At 50.9% G+C, this 23,098-nt stretch overlaps 1 protein-coding gene across 2 annotated transcripts; it reads right to left on the bottom strand.

Annotated features, from left to right (window-relative positions):
• Window positions 1–1,433: 1,433 nt before the first annotated feature.
• Window positions 1,434–19,871, bottom strand: CACNG5 (calcium voltage-gated channel auxiliary subunit gamma 5). 2 transcript variants are annotated; one of them, XM_087751144.1, is made up of 8 exons: window positions 19,741–19,871; window positions 18,445–18,629; window positions 13,047–13,383; window positions 5,983–6,217; window positions 5,133–5,219; window positions 4,223–4,363; window positions 3,443–3,588; window positions 1,434–3,037 (listed from the first exon to the last, which is right to left on the bottom strand). In XM_087751144.1, the coding sequence occupies exons 4-8, from the start codon at window positions 6,188–6,190 to the stop codon at window positions 2,780–2,782; spliced, it is 840 nt and encodes a 279-aa protein (XP_087607270.1). In that variant the 5' UTR covers window positions 6,191–6,217; window positions 13,047–13,383; window positions 18,445–18,629; window positions 19,741–19,871; the 3' UTR covers window positions 1,434–2,779. The 2 variants fall into 2 exon arrangements, with proteins under 2 accessions (XP_087607270.1, XP_009465199.2); XM_009466924.2 differs by lacking the exons at window positions 18,445–18,629; window positions 19,741–19,871 and adding an exon at window positions 15,091–15,221.
• Window positions 19,872–23,098: the final 3,227 nt, after the last annotated feature.

The raw sequence follows: 23,098 nt of genomic DNA, 5'->3' as shown, positions 1-23,098 counted from the left end.
GGAGGGTGTCTGGGCTCTGCAGCTCACCCCACCACCTCGCCCATGCCACACTCATGTCTCTGTGCCTCAGAGGCTCTGGAGAAGTTTCTCCACAGTCAACGAAGGTGTGATACTTGCATTTAGAGGCCCATGGCCTTCCACGCCGAGAGCTGCTGCCATGCCAGGCACTGTTAGAGGGACAGCAATGCCACCTGGCGGCACAACCACTGTTGCCCGTGCTTTACCAAGCACCACATCCTCCTGCCCCAAACCAGCATTTGCTGAACCAACAGCAAACACTTATTTTGACAGATATCTTTCAGCAGTCTTGCACTTACGAAGGGCTTGTGCTCACTGGGAGCATGTGCAAACGCCCAGGCTCACAAATGCAGCCACATGATGACAATCTCTCCAATGAATTAAAATAATTACTTTTCTAATTCACCCCTAGACTCTGCTAAACCTTCTGGGGCCTTGAGGAAGGTGTGAAGTTTTTTTCACATCTTCTGCTTATGTAGGCAGACATTTTAATTTATAAAATGAATAACTCTGTATTTAATGTGTACAAAGGAAAATTCCACTCGAGGACAGGGATGTCTCACGATGCTGCACAGGATTAACCACACTAAGCGACTCCCCAGCGTGGAGGAACGTAGCGTGTGGGACAGCCCTTGTGCCTCTGAGCATCAGTGGTTTTGGTGATCCTGAAGGTTTCCCTTCCAAGAAGGACTGAGAATATAAAGGATCCATCAAGGAGGAGATACAAAGGCAGCTGTCTTTGAGCCACCAGAAACCACTAACATCAAGCCCAGCAAACTAGATGATTGGGCTCTGGGAAATGCAAGATCATCACTTGTGAATCTCAGCGCTTTCTTGGAACCTGATTCACACCCAACATAGAGATCACAGCAGAGAACTGATGGTTTATCTGGGTGGGGCGAACAGATGAGGATCAGCAAGCTTTGTCGCTGGATGGTGGGGCTGGGTTGTACTTTAATGCTTGAAACTTCCCAGCAGCCAACCTGTCATGTAGCACTTACAAACCGGGTTTTAAAATGCGAAAACAGATGCTTGAGGGTAATATAAAAACTAAGGGTAAATACAACTGTGTCTACAAAAAGATGCCCTAGTTTTAAAACTCAGCAAATTAGGAGCCAGCGACACTAGATATACACTAGATATACGCTACTTGCTTATCTGAAGGAACTGGAGAGGAAATAATCCTGTTCAGGAGTTGGCTGGAAATACGCCTGCAGTGAGGTCCTATGGGACGGGTGTCAGAGTCGATGCAAATAGTGGTGCTGCGCCAGGACTTGGACCCTACTTTGGGGCAGTTTAAATAATAAATAATAAATAATAAATAAATAATAAATAATAAATAATAAATAAAAACAAAAAATATTAAATAATAAATAACAAAAAGGTGCAACATTCATTTCACGGTATGCTACAAATGAAGTTAAAGGTGCATATATTCTGTTTGTTTTAATTACAGTAAGACAAAACAAGTTCAAATATACCAAGAATCCCTGGAGGGTTTTGTTTTGCAGAAAGGACATTTTCAGAAAGGTTTAAAATAACAAGAACAGAAATAAAGTTTGGACAAAGCTCTTTCTCCTGCGAGGCGACAAGCTCACAGCTTGCACAGGAGCGCAAGAGGGAGCACAGCCTTTTCCTTCCCTGCCCTTCGTTCTCAATCAGTGTGATGCTCTCACCCTGGCAGCTGTCGAGTCTTCTAATACCAAAATGCCAAAGCATCATATGAAATTTTAAAACTTAAAACCTCAAAATAAGGTTCATGCACACACACACACAAAAGCAGCTAAAATACCATATTCTGCAAAAATTAAATATAAGCCAACTACTTTGCTATGGTGCACTAGTGCCATTAATTTCAGCTACATCACTTTACACCCATTTGGGATCTCACCGTTTACCAAAATAACTTGCACTTCTGGCCATAATTTCCCCTAAATCCTGTGCCTAATGTTTCCTGTGGGAAAGGTTTTGGTAGTTTTCCACTCAATGCTGCACTGAAATTCTCCCAGTCTCTTCAGGCCCCCAGTCTATGGGATGGCAGAGGAAATCTGGGTGCTGAGCCACCCCTGGGCTGTAGTGCCTCCGGTCTAATGCGCGATATTTAAGCAACAGTTTGCAAGCGGCCATAGAGAAACAACAACCTGCTTGTGTCTAAGCCTACTGAGGTATAGTCAAGAAAGATGGCTATTTCCCATTACAGCCTGGTTAAAAGTGATATCCAGCAACAACAGATATCAATCAGTAAATACTGAATCAAGACAAAATTTATATTTTTCTGATGATGGCTATTTCTTGGAAATTCACACAAATCTTTTATGCCTGCTGGCACTTAGGCGAGTAAATCTATAATTAAATGATACAGTCAAGTGCACAAACTTTTGCAGCCTACCTAAACCAAAAAATACACTTTTTTTTTTCTTAGTTCTACTCTATTTTTTTTTTTTTCTGCTCTCAAGTCCAGCCCTGGATTTATCCCCCAGGCAGAACTGCTGTTTGCTCAGCAGGACGAGCTGAAAGAAGAGGACTTTGGAGAGATTTTTAGTTATGCAGGGAAGAATAAAAAAAAAAAACAAAGAAAGGAAAATATCCCAATTCTCTATGTTACACTACTGGTTATATAACCAATCTCTCTGGTTATATTTACGCTCCTATAAATAGAGAATTGCCCTGAAAGAGTGGCCTAAAAAAAAAAAAAACTAACGGAGTCAGGACGTGGCGACCGTCGGCGCTTGGGTGGGAGCGGGCGCAGGGGTGGCGGGGCTCAGCATGGGGACGAGGACATCTGGTCGTAGTCGGGGCACTTGAGCAGAGCCGGGTAGTTACTGTTCATCTGCAGGGATGCCTCGCTGGAGATATCCGAAGGGCTGCGGCCCCGCGCCCATGCATCCGGGTGCAAGAACTGCCCCGAGTAGTCGGAGCAGTTGCTCAGACGGGGACGGTAGAAGCCGGGGTGAGGTCGGTAGATGTCCTCGGCCGTGTATCGCTTCATGAACAGGTAAACGGACATCACCCCGGCGCTCTGCAGGGGAGAGAGACACGGCCTAACGCTCACCCTGCTAACGGCTGCCTTCTCCACCACCACCAAAACAGAACAAAAATATAAATAGCAAAGAAAGCTCTGCTGACGATGCACAAGGGCTCCCAAGGACAGTCACTTCACTGCCCTGTTCCCTGGGTTCCTGCAGAAAATAACATGGCACAACCACATCTCCTCTGCTTGGCATCAAATCCTGTTCAAATGCCCCATCAGCGCTCCAGGCTTGGGGTCTGTCCCCACTGTATATGTCTCCCACTGTACTATATATCTGCTCTCATAGTCTACCCTCAAACCCCTTCTGAGTCCTCTTTTTCTCACAGCCTCAATGTCCCCCCCAACCTGAGAACGGGATACACTCGTTACAGGGATGTGACAGATCCTGGGTACCTCCGTGAGCAGGAATGAGATGGCGGAGAAGGCAAAAGACCATCCGTATTTGTAATTGAAGAATGTTTCTGAGTCCTTGGTCCTGTTCAGCATCTCGTCGTTAATGCTGGATATGTAGAGGACCAGCCCCACCACCAGGGACAGACCTGGGGGGAAACCAAGGAGAAGGACAGTGGGAAACACTTGAGGGATGAAGCCACCGAAGAAGCACCTTCCTTTAAGACCTGACTTGTGGGTGAAAGTGTAAAAAAAGTGCTTGAAATAACGGGGGAAAGAGGCTGCTTTCCTGCTGAGCTAACCTCGGGCAGCCCTCTCATTTCACTCAAACCGTTACCTGCTCAAGCAAGTCTGTGTGTACCCGGTAGGAGCTGGCTTCAAAGCTTGGCTGTCACAGCTATTTGTTTAACACTAGCACAACACCATGAATAAAACATTCACTTGTCTCATGTAGAACCATCCCGGCTGAGCAGTTTGAAGTTTCAGATCTCTCCTGCAACCGACGAGCCATGAGAGGCGTCCTCTCCCCCAGCACCTGCTCCTGCACGGGTCGTGGGTATTTTTCCCCACATCTCCTCGCCACTGCCACAAACGAGTTTTACACCGGGTGATTTTCCATCCTGCAAAGCCCGAGCAGGCTGCAGAGCCGAGCCGGGAGCCCCCCCGGGTGATGACTCCAAGGAGGAGCCACCACAGCAGGTCAGGAGAGCACCAGCAGCTACAAAAGCAAATGTGCTCCATGCTCAAGGATTTTCAGGAGAAAACCTGGCTAGCAAAACTCACCTGACAGGATGAAGAATATCCCCGAGACGAAGGCAAGGATGGTCCTGTGAGGCCGAATATGGCCGATGTTGCTCAGGATGAAGCCGATGAACATGAAGAAGAGGCTGACCAGAGGGAAGGGGGTGGCAGAGCGGATCATCTCTGGCAGGAGAGGAGCAGAGGAAAGTGAGAACAGGTCAATCCTCCCACACAGCGCGAGAAATGGGCTCGGCCGGGCGGGACAGCTTCAGCCCTGCTGCTCTCTGGCCACGTTGTGTCCTTCCTCGCTCCTGGTCAACGTGGCTGCCCCTGCATGGCTCCCCGGGCCCTGGCAGGGGCTCCCCTCTTTGCCAGTGAGCTGAGTAAAGACGTGACTCTGTCTGGCTGTGGAAGCGCCTGCTAATGTTTGCATTTCTGAAGGTTTCTACGTGAAGTGTTACATAGGGGAAAACCATTGGAATTTGCATTTTTCTCTAGCTTTGCTGTGAAACTGTTTGCTGAACACTTCTATTTATTAAATCAGAAATGACTGCAGAATTCATCGTGAGAGCTGTGACACTCCATCCTTAATTCATCCCACTATGTAATGCATAAAATTGACTGCTATAATAAATACAGCTGCAAATTACAGAGAGGAGACTATAAAGCCAAATACTTCCATAAACATCAGTGCTGAATAGCCAGTGACAGAAAATTGTACAGCTTAGATCCTCTGTGAGCATCCTACCATTAGAAAGGGATGTCCCCAAAAGCATAGGAGCATATTGGGTAATTCACGTAGTAAAAAATGTAGTTGCATCCTTGCATGGTAGCACTGTCAAGGAGCTAGGAGCTTCTTCAGCAAGGACAAAAAAGATTTCTTGGGGGGATCCCTAGTGACTCTTTGGTGTTTTGCAGGACGCAAAGAGTAAGGCCCCACCGAACCACTTACTCAGGACGTTGACTGTGGATTCAGACGTCAGCTGGATGTTCATGGGCATGACGTATTCGATAGTGAAGCACCGGCCCCGCTCTTCACCTGCAGCAGACACAGACCGAGTCATACCTACAGCGTGTTTGTCTGTTTATTTCTGGTGGGGGAGAGAGTGGCTTTAAAATGAATTTCAGTGCATGCGTAAAAAACAATCTTGCTTTTTAGTGCTGCTTCCATCTTGGGTGTCAGGGTTTGGGGCTGAAGAAAGACTCTTAACTGCCATCTCTCTTGTGCAAAAGGATTCCCTTGTATACAAAAACGTGAACCCTGAAGCCAGAGGGTTTAAGGTCACCCCAGGGGTGGTCTGAGAGCTCCTCACCCCCCTGACTTTTTCAAAGCAGCAGTTTAAACTTCGTGACATTTCAGATCGGTCACTTTGAGATTCCTGTTCCCTTGGGTTTTATTCAACTCCGTCTCTGCAGCCAAGCCGCCTCATCAAACTTGGCGTGGATGGAGAGAACAGTCCAGCTGACCTGAATCTAAATGTTGCAGGGACAAAATGGAAAGTTTTGAGCTGCTGCCCAAGGCACTGTGGCCGCGGCATTGGATCAGAGCGGGACGGGGGGCAGCGGAGTCTGGCACGGCAGCAGCAAACTCACCCAAAGCCAGCGTGCAAAGGCACATTTATCCACCTGACTATTAAAGCTGGGCATGAGGTGATGGCATTACTCAGATTGTGCCTAAGTTTGGAAGCAAAGATGGACACAGCCTTTAAAAATCCTATATTCCCCAGCCCTTTCCCATGGTATGACGCTGACACGCAGCAAACATCACCTTACAGGGAACATTTTTGGGAGGGAGGCCATACCTGCCAGAAAGCAGACCCTCCAGAGCCCTGAGTGCAGCGACAGTTTGATTTCGGCTGTCTGGTTTTGGGGCTGGACGATGCCCTCCTCCAGGTAGAGCCAGTAGTCGGTGCTGACGGAGATGCCCAGGAGGCCGAGGCCGCAGACGGCGAACACGCTGCTGAGCAGGGTCAGCGCCTTCCTGCCACAGGCGCTCATTGCCAAAAGCATGGGGGGCCGAGGCGGCGGTGGGGACGGCTGCCGGGAGAGGGGACATGGCCATCAGCACAGAGTCATCTACCGCTTTTTGGGGGAATGGATGTGTCAAAGCTTTACCCTCTGCTCTTAATTGCTTATTTAGGTCAAGCTGAAATAAGCCATTAAAACAATCACAGTGTGCCCTGACAGATGGAGAGCTTGAACCAAATCCCACCCGACTGCTGCCCCACGCCGACCCAGGGCTCATGGATGTGCTGAACGCCGGGTGCCAGGGCGGGAGCAGCGTGGGATGGGTGGGAGCCGCTCATCGCCTCCCGTTTTATTTGCTGCAGGTGAATTCCTGCTGCTCCAGCCGAACCCGGTGCTCATCTCCCCAAGGATGAAGCCGAACCACAGCAGCTGCCATCCTCAGAGCCTTATCTAAGGGCAGCAGTGCCAGCCGGATCTCCTTGGCACAGGAACCTGTTGAGGCTCATGGACACCTCATTAATGGATCAGCAAAAATACTTCTAGCTGCCAGACCAAAACACGCTCCTGAGCAGCTCTGGTCACCACCCTGCCTCCCCAAATATTGCCATTTTTCCTCTTTACCCATTAAAGTATCAAGATCCCCATTTTCAAAAACAATGCTACATTTGTGCCCGCTGAATGACATCGTCAAATGCCTCGAAGCAGAGCACCGTGAGGCAATAGCCTGCCTTTTTTGCTTTTTAGTGTGCTTGCTGGATTGGAGCTGCAAGCACCGGTGTCAGCTGAACGCAGAGGCTGAACTGGTCCAAACTGGGCTTGTGCTTCAGGGGGAGGCAGGGAAATGGGACCAGAGAGCTGCAGTCAGGCCCTGGGAAAATATCACAGAAGGAGGCGAAAAAACCTTCCCTCATCCTCTGTGTCGCTTATGGATGGAATATTTTCTTTTTCTTTTATTTTTGCTAATTTGTGGAATTTAGCATTTCTCACGGTATCCTGCAGACTGATAAAATGTCACCAGAAATCAAAGTTCTTGGCACAGCAGAGAAAAAAGTGCAATTAATATGGGGTGGGGGGAGGAAGCCACAGAACTGAAAGATTAGAGGCACAAGAGCACAAAGGAAAAGATACACGCGGGAGAGACGGTCTTCTGGGGAGCGGGAACGAGGCAGATAGTGCTATTGCCTGTGTTTATAAAGGCAGTATGAATCACAGATAAGTGCCGCCTCATGTATATTTTTCAAGGCACATTTTGCTGTTGTTCAGCACTGCAGACAATAAGGGGAAAAACCCCCATAAATCCAGCTAGACAACAAAAGCTACCAAATTTAACATGGTAGCAGTGGGACACATCTTCCTCGGGCTCCCTTTAAAATTGCACGAGCCTTGTTCACGCTGCGTGAAGTTTCAAGGCAGAACAAATGGGAGAGGGCTGGGGGCAGAGCATGGCGTTCCCCCGCTGCGTCCCACTGCCTGGGAAGGAGGGCAGAGTCTTCCTAAACACACGTTTCATTTGAAACACCTATTCCCAAAATAACGATGGATAAACAGCAGAGCCAGGGCACGTATGTCGTACGTCTCCCCGGGTGTCAGCTTTTGAACCTACGCAGGAATAGCTCCATCATGCCTGTGCTGACAGCCGGTGTCCGCTATCGCGGCCCACGTTGGTGAAGGGGCTCTTCGGAAGAGAGGTCTCGTTGCTGTTATCACTGCAGCAAAGGTGGCGGGATTTAGTGATTAAATCAGGAGATGTGGCTCCTGCCTGGGCTGGGAGATGAGGCTTGCTGTTCTGACATGGCCGGGCGGGCAAGCAGACTGGAGGAGGGCTTTATTTCTTGCACCTCTGATGTAAATATATTAATACTTACTTGCTTACGGTGACTTTCAGAGATGCTAAAAGTCCTCACAGCTTGCATTTTTACACTCGAAAGCCTCCAAAGATAATGTTCTGCCATAGCTCCCTCATGATTAATACAAGCAGATGATGGTGATAGTTATTTTGTGCTGCTGAACCGCCTGCGAGCCGAGCGCTCTTGGGCAGCTCTGTGCTCTTGCAGTACCCATCCCCGGCACATCTATAGCACAAATGCACAGCACCAAGCTCCCCGACAGCCCGATCCTGTGCTGATCTTGCAGCAAGTTTCATACAAGACTTACGTGAAGGAAACTTCTTGTAGTTACAGTGGAGTCCAAATAACTGCATTTACCAAACAGATGAATACCCAAGGCCTGTCTGCACCTCTAGCTCACTGCTCTGGGCAGCAATAAGAAAGAAAAGCAGGGAATGCTGCTGGAAGAGTTGCAAATTCTTGAGTGAAAGAGAGAAAGGGAGAGATAGACTTTTATTATTGCATCCTACCCTGAGTCCAAAGCAGACAAGTACATCTTGGTAGGAAGCAGATGTACTTGCACCCTCAAGCGCTGTAACAGTTCTGACAATTCTCTCCCATATGAAATTAAGGATTTGGCTCTTCCTACGTTCACACTGAGCCGTTTCCCAGAAGGTACAGACCTACGGGAAGGGGAGTGCTGTCACTTACAGACAGTCCAAGCAAATGCTCCAGCTCCTGCTACTGCAAGCTTTCCACCTTTGGCTTTCTAACGAGCCTCATTTTTAATGTTCTTATTTAACATTTCCCTCAGCTCAAGAAAAGCAGGACGTGTTCCCAGGAGGGACACCTCCCTGCTAGGAGCATGAGGAGCAAGATGTGCAGAGGAGATGCCCAGATTGTTTTTTTTTTTCTCTGAGGAATTAGGAGGCAGCAGCTAAAGAAGAACTGGTAGGTATGGGCAGAGAAGCATGTCCTGCAAAGGTAGCCCCACACCTTGATAGCCTGAGGACAACCTTACTGTCAAGGGCAGTAAGCAATAAGCAGAAAGCTGTAGATGTTAGAACACCACTTTACCCCCTCACTGGATGGGAATATGCCATTTCCCAGCTCTTTATAGATCACATTTGATCCAGCAATACGACCAGGCCAAGCACAGACCCTCTAGCTCATCCGTTCTTCTCCCTAACTCAGAGCCATATTTTCTAGTTGCCGCCTCAAAATGAACAGTGTTTACTACAGGGTGTCTCATCCCTCTTGCCATTTTGGTGCCAAAATGGTAAAAGGAGTTGGAATCTATTCTTGGCTCACGTATCATCAACAAACATCCTTCCTGCACATTTTTTGTTAATAAGGAGCTAAAATTCAAAGTAGGGAGTATGTGAAAGTCCAGATAAAAAGTCATTCAGGGGGAAACAGCTAAGTATTTCCTGTGATTTGTTGTTCCTCAACACCAGGCACTGGAAAATACACCCATTTGGCATCATTTATATTGGTCATTGGGGTGATGCTAGCAGCAGGCAGAGGGGTCGGGCATCAGAATCACGCCTCTCAATTGCCTCATTTCTTTTCCCTCTCACACTTCAATTTCCATGTAATCATGGTTGCATTAGAGAGTGATCCCTATTGCCGTCTTGCTGGCACATAAAATCGAGCCCGATGCGGTGGGGGACAGGAGGCAGGGATGGTGCAGTGCAGTTGCTTGGAACAAACCCTCCCCCATGTCCAGTGCCCGGAGAATTAGCAGGGCTCCCAAAAGAAAGATTTTTCAAGGACACAAATGGGAGCTGCCTTGATTTTCAGCAAGGATTTAGTCCCCAGTAACCTTTACCAATTGTGTTATGCTCCCTACAGCTGAAAAGGTGATGCTGTTTGGTTTCCAACAGGAGCTGCATTTTAAATTAAATTAATATAGCCCCAAAGATTTCCAAGAAATAGGACCTTAGAACTGTTCCTGCTCCTTCGATCACACTGTGCCTTCTGGTAGTAGTCCAGGGAATAATAAAGGCAGTCTGCAATGTAATCTGCAGTCCTCATAATGAATTTCTTTTTGTCTTGGAAGCATAGCTTCTGATGGAAACTGCACGTGGGCCTTGCTGGGACTGACCCCTTCGGAAAATGAAATTAATATTGGCGTTGTTCCTAGCACAATTCACCCGGATCTAGGAGTGAGTTGAAGTCCTTACCTATTGCTCCATGGTCACAGAAAGAAAATATTATCCTGGCCCAAATTTCTGAGCCCACCCCTCCGTGACCTAACACCGAGCACAAGCCACTGCTGTGGGCTAGGTGGATGGGCTGGGAAAAATAAATATTTTGCTGGTCAACTGCCTGGACAGGATGGATCGTATCAATAAATCACTGCTCCGAGTTCAGCAGAAAACCACGCTCCCTCCTGCCCTGGGTAAAGGTAGAAAGAGCAGGGCCAAGCCAGGCCAAGGAGGCAGCTATTGATTTTTATGTGGCTAGAGCATCATTTCCAATTTCCTGACATTTGTGAGGAGGGGAAGCACAGCCAAGGTTATTGGAGCAGACGGGAGGGCAGGTTTTGTTTGTGGAGGGGTGCTGGGATCCAGGACAAGCCTGGCGACCTGCCTCTGCGGTTGTGAAAGCCTGGTCCCCCCTGCACGCCAAGGGCAGAGGGAAATCAGAAGTTAAGCCATGGACCTGGAGCAGTGGGAGAGGCTAAGCAGGACATAAAGGAGGAGCAACGAAGCCTGGTGGAAAGGGTTAGGAAACCCACTGAGTGAGCAATCGATGCACAAAGAACATCAGGGACCTGGGTAAGAGCCGGCAAATGCAGGAGAGCGTGAGCTGTGATGGAGCTGAACTGAAAGGACCAGCTCCCACTAAGCTGCAACAAGAAAATTGGGCTGGCTAAAAATAAAGGGCCTTCAAGCAGCACGATCTCTTCATTGGGACACAACGCAGGCCACGAACGTGGGCAAAAATAAATAGGTCAAGGAGAGTGGCTCTTTCAGAACTAAAGTTTTCAAAGCCGGCAGCGCTCGGGCAGACAGGACCGTGCCGGGGGCTGGCCGAGGCCACTGCTGCATCGTCACCCTCCTTCAGACAGCACAATGTCACCCTGGCTCCCTTGTGGGCCAATCCAGAAAAGCCTGATTTGGTCATTAATAACCACAACGGAATAGAAAGGTGGTCGCAGAAGGGCATGGCGGTTCCCACTGGGCTTATGGAGCACCCAAGGGGAGCAAATGCTTCGGTCCTAAAACAGCGCGTGCAAGATGCAGTCTGCATCCAGCTGGCTCAAACTGATGTTCCATCGGTTTGCAAAGAGGGTTTTGCCGATGTGAGGAGCACACAGCGAGATGACTTTAGCCACAGCTGGGCATACGCAGCTCAGCAGAGGAGAGGAAGAGGAGGAGATGGTGTGGGCAGTGGCTGCTGCTCCACCTGGGACCCAGGACTCCACAAACCTGACCTGGAAAACTGGGCAATTGAGAAAGATAGTTTTGGTTTTGCAATTACTGCTTGGGAAGCAACAGTCCCTCCTGAAACTTGGAAAAGGTGTACTGCAGGCAGGAGAGAAACACAAGACTGCACTGCTTCCATATAATGGCTGAAGGAGAACAGGGATGGCTGAAGAGCAAAGCAATATCTTCTGGGTTGGTATGCTGAGAGGGAAATGGCCGCAGGGGACGTGGGTTAGAGCTGGTCCGTAGGGTTCCCACGAGCCCTGTCCTGTGCTGCCGGCAGCCGCCACCTCACGTTGTCCGTGGGAAGACAGAAATATATGACAGCTTTACAGAGCTGCATTAGTGTCATAAAGAAATGTCAGCTCGATTTCTGAGAGAGAAATTATGTATTGGAAAAATTATGTACAGAAGTAAATCTTTTTGATGTGGAGGAGATTTAGCCTGATATTAAGAAATTAAATAGTCCATCACACGGCAGTTTGAACATGCAGTAGTAACTGTGACTACCAGCAGCCATAAACTTCAAAAGGATCAATACTGGACTTGAAAGCTTCCCCTCGGCTGCTAACGGCAGTGCTGCACGGCCGGCCCCGCACGCAGCACTGCCATTACAGCTGGACAGAAACAGCAGCATTGAATCAATCAAGCGCTCTGGGCTCACAGGCTCTCCAGAGAGGTTTTTTCTTAAAAAAAATAAAAGGAAGGTTGGTTATGAGTTATTTAAACCTAGATTGAGCCACAGCAATCATAATCCTATTAGTTTTGCTTGTCACAGACACAAGGAACACCTGAAAAATAATCGGAAGAAATGATGTGCAACCTCCACACACTGCAACGCTCACTACTAACTAATTTTATGAGTGGGATTACTTGAGATTTTTCTTTTAAACTTGACTTCCATAATTTTTCTGAGAAATTCCCCTTTTCCCTGGCACTTCCCATGCTTCTTATCCAAGTTATTTTTTTAAGCTTGATCAAAAAGCCTTTCATGACAGCGCAAGCATAAAGGAAATGCTGTATGGAAAATACCCTGTTTTTCTGCTGAACCCACAGCCTGCTTAGTGAACCCCCAAAGCTGACCCATGGCTGCTCCTCCCTCTCCTTCTTCACTATGCACCAGTCGTTTTGCTGTGGACTGCTCAAAGCCTACCCTTTTTTGCTAGAGGCTGCTCAAAACCTGCCTTTTTTGCCTGGGCCAGGTTTGCAAGGACGGTTGTTACTGATTAACTGAGCCCACCTTCAGCTCCAGCAACAAATGCAAAGAGATCAAATGATATTCCCAAGGCCAAAGGAGCTCAGCAGAGATTTATTTCCCCACCCCAGCCCTCTAACAAACCACTTTCCTGAACCGGCCGCCTCTGCCATGCCTGCACCGCTGCGCTCGCCGGGGCGATGGCTCCGCTCCAGCTCATTCACACTAATGGCTTCGGATGATGCCAGCAACTTTCAACAAATAAAATCGTTGACTGAACAGCCCCCCCGGTCCCGGCTCACACGCTGCTGGCACAGCCCCCGTGTGTACAGCTAGTGCTCATTCACATGGTCTTTCTGGATCCACAAATATCCCCTCAAAACCTCATACAGAGCACATCCCGCCTGCGTGTCTCCTTCCTCCTTGGTGTTTAAGGCTCTTACCTCTTTTAACCCCAGCTGAAGCAATGCTTTGGCAAGCGGAAAACCTGCGATGTTGGCTGTGAAGGTGGGAAGCTCGTATTCTGGCAGACCAACTGCGAGGCAAGTGTCACAGCGAGGAGGGTCCTCGATGGATGCTTCGGCTGATGGGCGGCTCTGGGAGGAGCTGGGAGTGGAGTGGCTTTGGCTGTGGGCAGGGGAGAGGTCCTGGATCGCAGGAGAGGGCGCAGCCTCGGCTCTCCACCTCCGACTGACTCACATGAGGGATGCACGAGGCCAGGACACAGGGACAGGCGGACGGCAGGCAGGTCTCTGCATCCACGTGCCAGCAGCTCCTACCCTGTAGTTTTGTAGAAAAGCGTTACACCAAGTGCATTGCTCAAGAAGGAAGTAGGGGCTAAAGCTGAGCTTGCACTATTGCCCATGCACCCAAGTCCAGTTCTCCAGGTCTGAACTATATATCTATGCAAAGTTTAAATCACTAACAATAGCTGAGCCTTTTCCTTTGCAGAGCCCTTCCCAACGCCCTCTCACCCCCTGCATATCAAAGCTGCCATACAATATTCACCTACTTGCAGTGTGTCAGAGTGCTCGCAGTCAGGGACGTGAGTCAAACTGCTGGCTTCAATACCCTACAAAGAGCTACAAAGGCAGAATAAAAGGGGGAATATCTAGTGCTGCAAAGCAAACCAGCTGGTGACTTTGCTAGAGGATGTGCAGAAATCTCATTGCTGTGGGCTGTGCAGAGCAGTGCCTGCCCATCAGCCTCTGGGTGCTGTACATACAGGTTGTGCTTTATATCCTAAATACATAAACTCCAGTAACCTGATGATCCAGTAACCCTCTTCTGGCTTCGGCGTAGTGCTCTGCTCACCCTGGCTGGTGCAGAGGGAGCCTGAGCAAACCCAGCAGCAGGGATAAGCGAAGGTAATCTCACTGTGAGTGCAATGGCTGGAGGAGAGCAGCTGGCTCAGCTGCTGGCATCCACTTCACACCAGGACCAAGGCTGGTCTGGTCTAGGGGAATATTAAATCTTTAACAGTTGGTTCTTGTTCACTTCCATGTGTCATTTAAGATGGCACAAAGTCCTGCAATGGCCTTGTATATTAAAAACAGGAGAATAAACCTCTTCCTTGCACAATGACAGCTTTTCAAGGTCTCTGTGTTCTTCCAGCAGCAAGGCAGGTCACAGCATGATTGAAGATCTCAGACACCTTTTCCATAAGACATTTATGTTGTTTTAAGCTGAAGTGGGTATGAACAGAACCACAAATGCAGCGGAAACCTTTTCCTCAGCCCTGCAGGAGCTGTGAATTTACAAATGCCAGCACATGAAATTTCTCTGGGCTACAAACATTTACTGCCACAGAAGGTCTAGGAACAAGCCCCAGTTAAAGCCCAGGTTGCAGGAGATGAGGCTGCTCCCGCCAGGCTGCTCAGCAGAGGGGCCAACAGCCCCGTTTCCTTCTTTTCTCCTTAATGATGAGTGCATGACAGCTTGAGCTAAATTAAGCAGTGTTGGGAGGTAAAAAATAGCATCAAGAGCTAATTAAAACTCTTCTGCCTCCCCCGTGTTGGTGACGGGGAGCAGCAAGCCCCAGGTACCTGTGCCGTGGAGGCAGGGCAGCGCACCGCAGCTCTTCCCCCGCTGCTGCAGCTCTTCTCACCAGCGCTGGCAGCTGGAGTGTTTTTATGAAGACTTTCAGTGTGATAAGTGAGAGAAAGCAAGAAATCCCCTGAGCACCATTGGCATCTCTGAACGCTGAAGGCTGCAGACAAGTGGCACGTTGGGCTGCATGCACCGGCCACGGCCGCTGAGACCTCCGTCCCCTTGGCGTGATTAAACGTGATTGCTAGCACGAAGCAGACACCTTGTTAGCCAGGAGATTGCATTCCCCCTTCCCGCTTAGAAACCAACTTTACCGCAAAGCCTCCGAGTACTGAAACAATGGCATAAAGAAAGTGGAGAAGGGCTGTTTCATTCTCACCTCAGGCAAACACCTTAATAACCCAAGTGCCATTCGTGGCTGCCATTAAACCCAGTTACCAGACACAACAGCTGCTCCATCCAGCTTTGCTTAAGCAGTTTGGGACGCAGCTCCTCAGATGCCAGTGGTGGTGTCTTCGTGCACAAGCTCTCCGGGTCTGACATTGAGCAGCTTACAGAAGTTTGGTCCCATCTTCACATAGGAAAGGTCTTTGCTTTGTGTAGCTTGCTGGGTTTCATAGTCAGGTTATGTGATCTTAAAGTACATAATAAGCATTTACACATCATTGGAGATATGAAACTTTCTACTGCCCTGATTCTAGCAAGATTTGTTGCCACTTCCAGGATTTAACTGTAAATGTCCCAGCAGACAGGGTAGGAAAAACCATGCAGGGCATGGAGCAGCCCAAGACCCAGCACAGGCAGCATGACCCCGTTAGAGGAGCATGGCTCGGTACCAAGCCCAGCGTGGCCTCAGGAGGACATCGGCTGCCTGCCCTGCTCAGCACGGGGAAGCGCAGCCGCGTCCTGGGGAAGTCTGTGGGAACAGGCAGGGAATAGACTCGGTCTCACCCTTTCTCCATCCTTCCCCCAGGCCAGCACTCATTACCAGGTGGAACTCGGTCTGACTGTGTGCAGCTGGTCTTTACCTACACTCCTCTCCTATTCACACCGTCCCTTTATATCATCATGCACTTGTCCCTGTGGCACCCACCCAGCAGTCCCTCTCCTACCACCTATATAATGACCCGATGGTTTCTTCTCCATGCAGTCTGTAAGATATTTTACAGTAAGAACTGTAAAACAATTGACACACATGATGCTGACATTGCTTTCCTCTTCAGCATCCCCACCCTCCTTCAGACGTTGTACAGAAAAGGGCAGTTTTGTCCCAGTTTCTTTCCTGCCTGTAGCTCACCTTTTCTGTGCTTCAGAAGAGACGTGCTGCTTCCCAAGGAACAACTCCAGCATTGAAAGGATTTAACATGACTTTCCAAATCATCCCATTTTCTAGGTTGGGTTTGCTGGGTTGCTTCTGGCTGTCCACACCTTCCAGGGTCTCCCAACAGCATCCAGGAGAGGACAATTTTCTATTGAATGTAAAGCCAGTGCAGCTCTGAGCATCCCCCCAAGAGCCACCACCGCTCAGCCGCCACAGCAGCAGGAACCGGGGGAAATCTGACACGAGGGAAGCTGGGGATGACAAGAAATGAAGGCAGAGCCCCAGCTTGGGTCAGGTATTTTGGCAATGCCAAAGGCAAAGCTTTCTGTTCCTCCAGAAAGCGATAGCATCCACCCTTGCTCAGGTAAAAGGCAGGAGACAAAGGCAGAGCAGCCACCAGTCCCATGACGGCTTCACCCAGACCCTGCCGCAGTCCTGGGAAGGTCTCTCAGATAACGGACTTCTAGTTACGATTTTAGCCGTGAGATGAGCAGGATGTTCAGGGTCTGTCACTCCATGAGAACTGATGGAGGATGCTCCAGGATCTCCCGTCCCGCCTTGTGCCAGCGCCTGCCGTGAGCCCCCACATCGCTGCCTCTCACCTGGCTCCGGTACAGTCTTTGGTGTCCGACTTGAGCATCACCCCGGTTAAGTGTTTCCCAAATAGTTAAAACGTTTCTCCTGTGATGTATGGTATCTCAGTCCCTGAAATGCTAATCCTTACAAACAGCTTTTGTGTAGGACATGGCACCCAGGGAGTGACTTTGTCCTGGGAAAGGGGGGACTGGAAAACTCTTCCTATCTACATGTGTCTAAGTAACGGTTGGAATGTCTCACCATGGCTTGGCATTACGGTATCAACCTCTGTTGCTGAATTTTTAATAATCAAACCCATACAGAGATCCCCCTCCCATCCACACTCAACTTTCTGACTGCTGCGAAAGGGGAGGTTTCTACCCACCATGCTCACAGCTCTGCTGTCCCCGCTGTCCTGCTGGCCAGAGAAGGCGGGGGGACACAGGTGCCCGTCTGGGACGCTGCTGCAATCCCATGCTTGGGCCACCTCTACCGAACATAACCCACCACGCCTCTTCGAGTGGGCAGAGATATTCCCAGCCAGAGCTGCCACAATGAAGAGGGACACCTATTGTAACCAAGCGTTTAATGTCTCCTGAGAAGAAGCCAGGGCCATGGGGCTGCCCACCTGTAGGGCTCTGAGGGGGAGCGAGGTCCTGCCCTGGCAGACCTGAGCCTCTGTGCCCTGCAGACGGGGATGTCACCCAGCAGCACTGGACAGGCGCTGAGTGGGGAAAATGAATTATCCACAAGTTGTCTTGGGTCAGTGGATGCCATCTGCTGTGCTGCTCAAATAATCCCCCCTCCGTGCAGCCCTGAGCATCTCTAACGAGGTTTTTCACTGACGAGCAATGATACCGCCCTCATAATAAAGGAAAAGCTGCAAGCCCTGTCTTCCAAGGGACCAGACACAAACCCCACTGGGCTGTAACAGCCCGTTTTCTGAGCCTGACAATGCATCAGTGTGGTCCTTCGACAAATTCCATTCTCCCAGTAAATATTTTACTATAAATGTTGGAAGTTTGTGGCTATACAGTGATAAAATCGGTGTGGCTTTGATTCCAAATCCTCTTTCTAGAGCACACCTAGAACCCAAATCCCCTTCAATTTCACCGAGATTAAGACTCCCAGATAACTTTTCTCCTAGACTCCATCACCTAGTTATATTAAAAATGCCACCTTAAAACCAGGGCTTTAAATCTTCCCAGCTGACTTATGAAAAGCTCCCAGCGCTTGCTCCAGCCGCACACTTGTGCGGCTCACAGCTTGCCAATACTGTTGAAGCCTCTGTGGGCTTGTGCATTATTTCCTTTTCATATTTTATATTCCCTTCCCTCTCCATAAATGAAGCTGAAGCTGCAAACGCTGCGGTATGGATGCTGCCAGGTGGGGATTCATTCAGCTCAATGAATATATTCAACAGCTACAATAATACAGCAAGGGATTGGAGAAATAAACACACAGAAGCATTTCTGTCCCCTGGACGCCACGTGGAGCAGCCGCACGGCAGCCAAGGGGAAGGCGTGATGGCAGCGGGACAGGCTGCTGAGAGCCCGTCTCCTGCCCTTCGGCTTTTTACGTGGGTCACGATGTGACCGACTGAAACGGTGCCCCTACAATCCAGCAGCAGGTGAGCCTCTGAAGGGAGCCCCAACGCACGGCACTTGTGAAACCGCAGGGCAGCAGTGATGGACACGTGGGACCGCTCCTCCAGCAAAGCTGCCCGCCCAGGTCATGCCACCAGCACCCGCTGCTACTGCACCAAACAGCAGAAATATGCCTTTTAGCTGAAATGCTCCTTTTCAGCATTCTTGCTGAAGTAGTGCTGTTTTCAGTGACTGCAACGCCCTTGCTGCCCTTCCCAAAGGTTCACCTGCACCGTGCAGGCCACCTACCAGCTCCGGCGAGGCCTCCTCTTCGTTGCCCTCTTGCCCCCAGAGGTTCGGGGGGTGCGAGGGCCACGGCAGGGACAGCAGCGGGGACAGCAGCGGGGACAGCAGTGCTGCAGGTCAGACCCGCTCTCTGGACACCACCGAGGAGCCTCCCGCTGCTTCGTGCCTGGAAGACCCAACCCTAAAAGCTGCAAAAAGCATCACGCATGAGGGGCTGATGAAGTTTTACAAAATGCCAAGCAATTAATCAACAGCCGAACGGTATGTCGGAAACCCGCCCTGCTCACTGCTGCGGTGGCTGAAATACCACATTTCACGTTTCACCACCTTTCGCAGGATACGAATAAGTGGTGCGTGGAGAAGTGAAGACAGGCTCCATGTCCCCTTTCGCCTGTTCATATGGTAACACATGATCCAGCATTTTTTTTTTCCTCTTTACTTTACTTCACTTAACAACCAGATCAGGCTTTTCTCATATAGCCTCTCTTGAATTCACACTCCCCTCTCCAAGGGGTTTACTACACCGAAAAACATTGGCAGCCCCTGACTTCCAGCAGATTTTATATTCCCTGTGAAAAATACACTTCTTTGCCTCAGTTCAATGTTCAAAAGTCACCGGTGAAGACAGGGATGCTCACAGTACCCAAGAGATGGCCTCCGTGTCTCTGATCAGGCTGGTGGAGAAAAAGCCCTGGGCTGAAGAGCCAGGATTAGCTCCCCATGTGCCAAGGAGCCCCGGAGCTTTCAGCCGGGGCTCCGGCGAACCCGAACCCGCATCGCTTGAGCGGTGCCGGCGGAGCAGAGCCGGTGCAAGGGGCAGGCAACGCCACCGGCTTCGGCAGGGCGAGGCGGGCGGGCCACCCCCAGCCCCGGCCGCTCCCGCAAGGCTCCCGGCTGCGCTTCGGGCAGCGGCGGCCGCGCTGAGGACGCGGCTCCGCGCACCGGTACCGCCGGGGCCGGGCGGCGGCTGCTGCCCCCCGCTGCCGCTGCGCCCCGGGGCGCTGCCCCCCGCCCCACACCCCGGCCCCCCCGGGGGAGCTCCCGAGGGCACGGCCGGCTCTGCCTCCAATGGAAAATACAGAAATCCATGCCCTAAGCCCTGCCGCTCCGCGCCCCGGCGGCACCTCCCAGACCACCCCCCCGCCCCGCTCGGGCTTTAAACTTTCAGGTTTTTACACCCAAATCGGGACCCCCCCGAAGCCACTTCCCGGGCTGTGATCCCCCCGCTCCCCGGGGGCAGCCTGGCCCGGACACGGGAAGGGTCCCCGTCCCCGTCCCCCGCCCGGTGCCCGCACTCACCGGCCCCGCGGGCGCTGCTCCGGCGGCGGAGCGCGGCCCTCGGCCTCGGGGATGCTCCGCGCCGCGGAGGGCCGGGAGAGCCCGCGGAGGAGAGGGCAGCACATTGCGCCGGCGGGGACAGCCCACCTCCCCCTCCCTCCATGCCCCCTTTCCCTCCCTCCTTCCCTTTCTCCATCCTCCCCTCCCTCTCTCCCTCCCCTTTCTCCATCCTCCCCTCCCTCTTTCTCCATCCACACCTCCTTCCTCCCTCCCCCCCTTCCCTCTATCCCTCCTTTCCCCATTCCTCCCTTCTCTTTCACCCTTTCCCTTTATTGCCCCACTTTCACTCTATTCCCCTCCTTTTCCTCTGGTCCCCTCCTTTCCTTCCATCCATCCCTTCTCCCCGCTTCCCTCCATCTGTCCCCAGTCCCTCAGCTGTGGCTGGTGGCTCCAGTTGCCCCTGCCCCTCTGTGCCTCCCTTCCACACACCCCCAGCCCCTCTGTGCCCCCCACCTGGAAACATGGCCCCTGCGGGGGTGAGACCTGGTCGGGGCTGGCAACGCTGGGTGGGCTGCGCTCCCTGGGACACTGCTCATTTGGGAGCTAGGGAAGGGAAAATTGGCTCTGGCCACCAGTGTCAAATCCACATCTAAGGTCACAGCAGACAACGGGGAGGATTGGAGGGCAGCAAGCCAGCGTGCTGGAGAAAGCCAGCTTGGCAGGGCTGGGACCAGGGCAGGGAGAAAGCCAGGGCTAAAGGAGAGAGGGACACGGGGCCAGATGCTGTGGGATCTGGAAAGCACCGCCAGACTGAGTGATTCAGCCAAAACACATAGAAAAGTAGTGGCAGAGCCAAGAATAAGGACACAGCTCCATCAGGGCATCCGGCAATGGGACGCTTCCTTGGATACAGCGGGAAGGACAAGGAAAGGGTCACACACCGTGCAGGTGATTCCTGCTATGTGAGCCGCAGCCCAGGCAGCAGGGCCGCGGGCAGCTCACGGCCACCGTCACAGTGCCTGAAGCTCGGATTTGTATGGCAATTTCTGCGGCCAGAGCTTGTTCCGTGCGAGGGCCCTGCGCAGGGGAGGGCTGTCCCTCCAGCCGGGCCCGGCAGCTGGGAGCGGGCAGTGATGGCAGCGGCGCAGGGCGGCTCCCAGGGGAGGCACTGCTGAGGTCTCCCAGTGGGAAAACAACAAAAGCAATTCATTAAGTACAAGTCTAATAAATTCAGTCTCTAATAAATACTGGGTCATAGTTTCTGCACAGCTTTACCCATGCATTGTGCTTACCGCAATGATACTTCACCAATTCCCAGTACTCTGGCTAAAACGTGCCGCATCTCTGCCCGAGACATGCTCAGTTAGCAAAACAGGAACATCTTAAATAGAATAATTCAAAATAAAGTGAGATATGAGATGCGGAGGTGGTGTTGGTTAGATGGCTTGTTTGAAGCTGATGGAGCCATGTACTCTGGCTTGTTGAGCTCTGTTGTGATTTATAGAAATAATAGAAGCTGATGGAGATGTATAAGTTTTGATTTCTCCAACCAGAGCATGGTGGAGCCTAATACAGCGAAGCCCCAGTGAGATCCAGGCTGATGGAAACCTCCCTCCCAGCAGGGCCCCAGCTGGCAGCCAGAGCATACTGGTTATTTGTCTTTGCGGGACTGCACCTCTGCATATGTTCTTTTGCACAAAATTACAGTGATATTTAAATTATAGCGAATTCAGCATGTTTTCCTGGGCTCATCTCTCACCCCCTAAGGAAGAACTGGCTGGCGTTGCAAAGATGCGTCTTTCAGCGTATACCTCCTTGCAGCTGGAGCTCTTGAAACAACCCCCAAAGGTATTGAGTACCTCTCAAACACCTTTCACGAGGAAGAATTGAAGGCAGCAAACCCATCGGGGGATGGCCAGTAAGGAGAGAGCAGGGACTGGGTCAGCAGAATGGATTCTGCACTGGAAAAAGGCAGTCTCTGAAGAGGTGATGCCCTGCAGGACCCCCCGGCCCCATGCAGCCCCGGGGAGGAGGAGGCTTCCCTGGGATGGAGCTAATCCGCAGGGAATTACCAGTAAAGTCAAAAAGCTACAAGAGGCAGGTTAGACCTGGTTGTTCATCATCTTCTGTCAGGGTACATTATTTTAATACAGTAATTGGCTGTTCATCATTTTTCTTTTCTCGATATTGTTAAAAAAATACCAAACCAAAACAAAGCAGACCTTCATTTTTCTCCAGACAGGCCATCAGCTGTATTAGCTGCCTGGGCACTGTGCGGGATTGTTTGAATACAACATGAATAAAGGCTGCAGCACACGCAGCCAGTGACATAATTAACCATTACAGTGTAAGAGGCCCCCAGCAGCCATGCATATAATCAATTAGAAATGCACATTTTGGGCTTCAGTCTCTCCCCCCCCACTTCAATGCAAACGTACTTAGGCTAAAGCACTCGGATGGGTTTTCCATTGCTGCTTGTCTCATACAGCAACTTCTGCTGTGGCAAAGCGCATGCACGATGCCAGCACTCACACCAGGAGCACTTCCCACCGGCACGCCGGGCCAGCTGCATCCCCCAGCGATGTCTCCCCAAACCCCCATGCAGCCCCAGAAGCGCAGCCGAGCCCTCCTACCTCATCAGCAGCTCTCCGTAATTCCTTCCCCATAACGCCTGTCTCCCTGCCGATGGCAGAAGATGGCGAAGAGGAATCGGAACCCCCTTCTCCTGGCCAGGAGCTCAGCGGGGCAGCCCCAGGCAGGACAATTAGCACTTTGCATCTTCTCAGCAGCCTCCAAAACTTGGGGCAGGACTTTGCCAAATCCTGCAACAGCTGTTTTCTGGGTGTTTTTTTTTTTTTATTTGGTGTAACACCATCCAGTGCTAGCTCAACATTTCCAGAGCAGCATCACTTTGACCTCCCCACTTTTCACTGTTTCCTGCTGAGCTCTCTCCTCCCTGAGAGGGAGGATCTTCCACCACAGCCACATGTGGGGCAAGCGAAGCTGGGTGGGATCTCACACGTTCCAGGAGGTTATTCAGCTGGGCCAGTCTCTGCAGGGCTGGAGATTGGCCCAGCCGGAGCAGCTCTGCCAGCCCTGGTGCGGGTGGAGCAGCCTTTCACACCTCGTTCAAAACCAGTCTCGAAACATAAAGCTCCACAGACACCTGAGCTGCCAGCTTTTAGGATGCACCCAAGGTCAAATCTTATTAGTGAGGAGGGATTTAAGCTTCATTAATGGCCCAGACCAGAAGCAATTCTTCACAGCACCTCTCCCTGGGCTGCCAGCGATGCAGCAGGGTGCTGAGGTCCCGTCTCCTTTTAGCTACAAGTGTTTAATTCCTGCAGGTGACATCTGCAGGGAACCTTTCCCCTGGTCT

This window comes from Nipponia nippon, unplaced genomic scaffold (assembly GCF_047370975.1).
Source record: "Nipponia nippon isolate SJK-2023a ecotype South Korea unplaced genomic scaffold, ASM4737097v1 scaffold_14, whole genome shotgun sequence".
In the NCBI taxonomy this organism is placed as follows: Eukaryota; Metazoa; Chordata; class Aves; order Pelecaniformes; family Threskiornithidae; genus Nipponia; species Nipponia nippon.
Note: the sequence above shows the minus strand (reverse complement) of the source record. Positions and strands in the feature narration are given on the sequence as shown.